A 6,707-nucleotide genomic window follows, 5' to 3' on the forward strand; every position below is an offset into this window, starting at 1 on the left:
GCAAGGACATCCTTTAGCTTATTTATGTTGCTGAATAAATAGGCTCTCATTTAATTTGGATTCAATGCACGCACTATCTTTTGTGTCACTTTGCAATGCCACCTTTTATGTGTGTGTTTTTTCCCTTTAAACTATCCCGCTGTTGCATTCTTGATATCAGAAGACGACTTCTTCTCTGTTTTTCATTGTACTCCATACGATGCGCTACAGGAGTGGCGAATTTATAATAGTAACTAATTGCTGACGATAGGCTGTTAAACATAAACCTTCCCATAGCGCTGGTATCCTTGTAGTAAAGCATTTCTCGTGAGACTCAGTGCAGCTGTTGTTGTTGACTGAGCGTAGTTTGTTAAACAAGGCTGGAGCCTGCACCCCCCCCCCCCCCCCCAAAAAAAACACAACTAGTTCCTAGACGTTTATAAAGTATTAGGCCACACAGATTTTGTTTTTCATTCTCTGATTCACTTACTTATTGATGACCACAAGTTGATTTCTTTTCCAATGAAAAATGAAGATCCCATATACCATGAACGCTATGCATCAGCCCTATAATATTTGTATCACTATTTCAAAAACAATTTTTTGTCTTCCTACTTATTTATCTATCTTTACTAATTAAAATGCTATCCAGTCAGTTTTGGGCTCCTGTGGTAGGGTTGCTATGAAGGGGCAAATCATTTTCTATGCCAAGAGGTTTACTATCTGCAACATCTCTGGCCTTGGAATGAAAAAAAGAGACATTTTATAATTCAATGGCCTTACTATTGTGTACTTACAAAAATAGATTTCACGTTTCAGAATATTACATGTTTAGATGTACTTCCCTATCCAGACATATTACCTGGACTATGGAGTTTCTACAAAAAAATACAGAAGCTATATTCACGTCACATAAAGTCTTTATTTTCTACCACAACTTTCAGAACAGTTTCATTTCTCTGATCTTTCAGAATCTTGCCCATGCATTAAACGTATATTTTCAAGTCATTACACAGGAATCCTTCTGAATCAAAACACTACAATTCCAAGAGACCATGTCTCTGACAGAAACATTGTCACAGCCTTCCATTGATAAATATGAATAGGCATAACAGCATACTGGCGTATTTTAGATTTGCATTTTCCAGACAGTAGAATACTATTCTTATAATTTAAAAAAATCAAGTTTTCCATTAATTTTCATTGCTACTAGACATTCTATTGTCATGTTTTACAAATACTTATCCCAATGTTGGATAATAAAATGCAAAATTGATATGATATTGAAAAAGTGACAAAAGAAAACTTCATCATCTAATATTAATGCCCCGAACAAAGATTTTTCTGCCATTTATTTTCCAAAAATGTTACTTTTATATTTCTGCTTTGTCTCTTCTCGTCCATGAATTCAGTTTTTGATGCATTACCATTATACTGCTCATCATGTCAAGGATGTAAAATGTCTGTTGTCAAACTGAAGTTGCAATTGCAAAGTCCATATTCACAGCTGGGGTTGTTTTCTTATAAAAGATGATCCCTGCTGATCAGGTGTTTCTGGTGGTCGGTGGAGTTGGTCAGTTGAGGTACAGTGAATCAGGCAGTTCAAATTCTCAGGAACGAAGCCATAATGCTATTATATGAGACATTCTTTTTTACTGCTGAATAGCTTTTAATCAGCGGTCCATTTAATTTACCAAATATTCAGGTCTCCTTTAAATGTGTGCTAGAAGATTGACAATTTTGCCAAAAGGGGGTTTCTTAGAGTGTGTAAAGGTGGATGAGAGCTATTTTTCTGCACATACATTTTCTAATTACTCATGTCTAGTATATGATATGTCTGTGGGCAACAACAGTTATGGTTTATAGAAATGTGTATGGTTTTACAGAAATAAAACTTACATTCAGCATTCTAAGAATTTTAAGATCTAATACCTTCTAAGACATTCTACTGTCTCATATATTTGACAAGCATTTCTTAAGAAATTGTCAGTCTACTCTCTAGTATCTTTAAGAGAAGTTTAAAACGATTCCGTATCTTCATTTCAGAATCAGACACAAACAAGTTTCAGTATTTTTCATCACACATTTGGTGAGGCAGCTGTTACTAATGGATAACATTTTCTCTTGACTATTTTGCAGCCATTTGTTATCTTTGTGGCTAAATCCATTGTTCTTCTAATCTGTAGTTTCAAGAAAGCCTTAGGTGATGTCTTCCTGAAGAGCTATAGCATCCCGAAAAATATTGCACACTACGAAACTGTGATTAAATCCTAAGTCAACCCAAAACACATTTTGTCAAAGATTCAAAAAGTTTGAATATTCTACAATGAGTATATATGATTCCTTGTTAGTGATATTATGGCCACATTCATTTGACGTTTTGAATATGTTGCCACACAAATTCGACTATATTGGTTAAGACTATGCTTAATTGTTGAAATATTTCCTCAGGAGTTGTTCTACGTATATGAAAGGTCTGACTATGTAAGGATAAAAAGATTAACACACTGCCATTTTATGTGTGTATGTGTGTGTATGCGTTTGTGTGTGTGTGTGTGTGTGTGTGTGTGTGTGTGTGTGTGTGTGTGTGTTTGTGGGTGTGGGTGTGTTTCTTTAAAAGAAATGCATGCATGTATGCAAATGAAATGCTCTGAACAAAGAAGAAATCCATTGAAATTATTAGGAATTCCAGTTGTGTGAATATTTGCTTTTCTTTTTTCCACACACCAGAATTCAATTATATTTTTGTCGGAAATCCAAAATGTCATTTTGGGTGGAATTCAAAATTTTCAACACGCAAGTTTGTTTGCAGGAAAACTCTTGCTTTAATTGTTGGTAATACTTTGAAGTACTTGCTTGCGTTTTGAGTCAGCATCTTGGTTTTCCATGTCCTCACGGTCACTCTTCAGGACCATCTACATCGCCAAAGTTTGGGGCCACAGAGTCATCAGTTGATGTGCTTTCACTGCTCTTCTCCTCGAATTCGACGCAGGTTTGCTCATTCGAAACGGTTTCCACTTGGTCTAGCTGAATGACAGAGTGTCGAAACGGCAAGGTGCCGTACGTGGGATCTTCGTCGGTAGACTCGTTGCTTTCTTCATCCGTGCTGCTCTCGGGCTCTTCGTCTTTGTTGCTGCTGCAACTGTTGAAGAACAGGCGCGCTCTTGTGACGTAGAGTTTGCTGATAAATCCGCTGTTCCGATTACTCTCCTCCGTCTCCTTTTCTTCTTCTTCCTCTCCTTCTTCTTCTTCTTCCTCTCCTTCTTCTTTATCCTCTGTTTTGCAACATTTAACTTTAGGGAAACACGCCTTCTTTATTAGCGCCGCCAGTCCGAACGTCCCGAAGATGATACACGTGGCAGAAACCGCTATGATTGGTGCATTGGTACCCCCCTCTTCCTTTCGTGCCTTGGTCGCAAATTTGGTGCATTTGGGTTTTTTGTCAGGCCCGTCGGTAGCTTGAAAGCAGGCAAAATAGACCGATGAAGAGTTGAGATGTGATAAGGAGATCACAGCATTCCCCTTTACAATAGCTTTCTTGATCACCCCGCCCTCTGGGTTGTAAAGTCCGAATGTTGTGGTGCACTTTAGCTCAACTGATTTAGGTTTACTGTGGTAAATTTTGGTGGAGTGAGTGGTGATCTTAGCGACCACTACCTTGAACTCTGCGGTGGTGCAGCCGCTATCCTGTCGTGATGACCCGCCTGTGACACTGGATGTTTTCCTTGCGAGCATGGCGACATCGGATGAAGCTTGTCCAGTCCCTTTGGCAATTGAAGATGCTGTCGTGCGTTTGGCAATGCCTTGATTCTTCTCGATCTTTGTGTTTGTTTTAGCAGGGATCACAAGGCTGTTGAGCTTTGTGTTACTCTTGGTCTTCGGATGACGCTTTTTACCATTACGATTTCCGTTGTCGGTTATGCTGGTGGTAACTTTTTTGTTGGTGGGTTTACTGGCGTCTTTAGGAGGCTTTGTGCCAATGCCCTTGTTCAGATTGATTCGTTGATCCTTGGTTGGTTTGTTCTTGGGCGTTTTAGAGCGGGGTTTGACGTTTTGCCGCTTTTGATTACTGGTACCAGTGGTTTTGATCCCTCGGTTTTTCTTGCTGTTCATGGCGTTTGGAGGTTGTCCGTTGTTATTTGGGGGACGTTTGTTGATAATAGCGTTTCCTTGGGCCTTGCTTTTCTTCGTAGCTTGCCTATTGGCTTGGGTGTTACCAGTTTTCTGTGTGCGTTTGTTACCAAGAGTGTTCTCAGTGTCCTTAGTGTGTCTGTTACCATGGGTGCTACCAGTGTTCTGAGTGTGTTTGTTTCTAGGGGTACCCCCATTGTTTCTCTGCTGTCTGTTACTTTGGCCATTTTGCTTTGAGGTACCCTTTCCCTTGGGCTTCTGTGTATTGACCACTGCTAGTTTTGGCTTTCTGGTCTTTTTGTCCTCGTTGTCGCTCTGGGGTTTTCCATCGACACACTTGCATGTCTTAGAAAGCATCCCCAAAAAAGAAATCTTTTTACTTTTAGAGCGACTGGCAAATCCACAGTACCGACGACATCTGGACGTCTGTCGCTGGATGTCCGTGTTGCTATTGGTCTTTCGATTATTTCCGTTTTGCTTGTTACTTTGGTCAGTTTGCTTGACCTTGGAGGTACCCTTTCCGGCCTTGGGCTTGTGTGTATTGACCACTGCTGGTTTGAGCTTTTCGATCCTTTTGTCCTGGTTGTCGCTCTGATGTTTTCCATTGACACACTTGCATGACGTAGAACGCATTCCCCAAGAAGGAATCTTTCCAAATTTAACGCGACTGACCAACTCACAGTACCGGCGACATCTGGATGCCTGTCGGGCTTGACTCCCTAACTTCCGAACTGTACTCGATGTGGAGTGGCCTTGTGAGACGCTGTCCTTGTTGGTAGCCCTAGCGGTGGAGGATCCGGGTTGGGGCTGTGAGGTTCCTGCTTTGCTATCAGAGCACTTTGGCTGGGTACGGCTATCTCGACTTCCTCGGAGAGATGAAGACCTCCACCACGTCTTCTTTGTGTTGCTCTTACAGGACACAGCAGTTGGTTGGGTGCCTTTTGCATTGTTTTGCTTGGGACGACTCTGGGGCATAGGTGAGATTTGAAAGGTTGATGTTTTGCCGTTAATGCTGCCGCTTTGAAACCCGGGCGATGGTTGAGAGGTTGTTGCCTTGTTGCAGTTTTTTCTTCTTCCAAACCACCAGTGTTGACAGGATGGCGTCTTGCTGCTCGTTTTGCCGCCAATGGAGTGAGGCCAGGATCGGAGGGTTGGCACCTTGCCATTCGTTCTGCCACCGACAACAGATCCGGGCCTGGTTTGGGAAGTCAACGTCTTGCTGTTCGTTATGCCACCAACAGATCCAGGCAAGAATCGAGTGCTAGACACCTTGCTGTTCGTCTTTCCGCCATTAGACCTAGGCCAGAGTCGGGAGCCCGACACCTTACTTTTCAAACCGCTGACAACGGACCCAGGCCAGGACTTTGAGGTCGAAGTCTTGATGCCTGTCCTTCCACCAACAGACAAAGGCCAGGATTGGATGGTCGACACCTTGCTGTTTTTTCCTCCGCTCACAACAGACCCAGGCCATGATTGGGAGCTCGACACCTTGCTGTCCATCCTCTCGCCATGAGACCCAGGCCAGGATTGGAAGCTCGACACCTTGCTGTTCGTCTTGCCACCAGCAGAACCAGACCAAGATTGGGGGCTCCACATCTTGTTGTTCGTGCTGCTGACAGCGGACCTAGGCCAGCCTTTGGAGCTCGAAACCTTGCTGCTCGCACCGCCGCCAACAGACCCAGGCCACGACCGGGGGCTCGATGCATTGAAGTCCTGCATGCTGCCAACATACCCAGGCCACGCTTGGGAGCTCGAAACCTTGCTGTCCGCCCTTCCGCCATGAGACCCAGGCCAGGATTGAGAGGTTGATGGTTTGCTATTCATCCTGCGGCCATGATATCTGGACAGGAATTGGGAGGTCGTTTTGCCGTTCGTCCTTCTGCCATTAATCCCACGCCAGGAATTGGAGGTCGACGCCTTGCTGTTCGCTCCGCCACCAACAGACGAAGGCCAGAATCCGGAGGTCAATGCTTTGCTGTTCCTTGTGCCGCCATGATTCCTAGGCCAGGATCGGGATGTCGAAGTGGTAGCCGTCTTGCCGTATCGAGATCCGAACCGTGACCAGGGGGTCGTGCCATATCGGGAGGGCGTTGCCTTGTTTGCCATCCGTCTGTGGGATCCGTACTGGGTCCGGCTGGTTCCTCGCCTGCCGTGTAACCATGAAAATCTCCTTACCTGCAAGACACGTGTTCTATTCAAATCAGACAAGATTCTACATCATATACTTTAACGAGCGCTCCTCAGAGTAGTTGGCAATTTTTGTCCACTCTTAAGAAACATTTTCTCCACACCTTATTTGTGAGGAAGGCTAAGTGCTTTTTGGCAAACCGAGTATAGACAATACTCAAATGAAATGTTCCAGAAAATCGACGGATTTTAAAACGGCGGCAGGTAAAAAAAAACGAATTTCAAAGACGTTAAACATCACTTAATATTTAGGAAGGTAAATATCACAAAATAAGAGGAAGCTGACTGACAATTCTGTGATGATTAATATCAAAATTACAACAGAATAGATGCAAGCTGATTTAGAAAACATTTCTAGCAAAATGGTTGATATTAGAATTATATGCATGGCAACGTGAAAAATACATTTC

General features: G+C 43.0%; 1 protein-coding gene across 1 annotated transcript; it reads right to left on the reverse strand.

Moving 5' to 3' along the window:
• Positions 1-2,877: 2,877 nt before the first annotated feature.
• Positions 2,878-5,581, reverse strand: LOC136425967 (uncharacterized). The gene is made up of 3 exons (XM_066414884.1): positions 5,439-5,581; positions 4,848-5,076; positions 2,878-4,425 (listed from the first exon to the last, which is right to left on the reverse strand). The coding sequence occupies exons 1-3, from the start codon at positions 5,579-5,581 to the stop codon at positions 2,878-2,880; spliced, it is 1,920 nt and encodes a 639-aa protein (XP_066270981.1).
• Between the last annotated feature and the right edge of the window lie 1,126 nt (positions 5,582-6,707).

The sequence above is a fragment of the Branchiostoma lanceolatum genome, chromosome 19 (assembly GCF_035083965.1).
Source record: "Branchiostoma lanceolatum isolate klBraLanc5 chromosome 19, klBraLanc5.hap2, whole genome shotgun sequence".
In the NCBI taxonomy this organism is placed as follows: domain Eukaryota; kingdom Metazoa; phylum Chordata; class Leptocardii; order Amphioxiformes; family Branchiostomatidae; genus Branchiostoma; species Branchiostoma lanceolatum.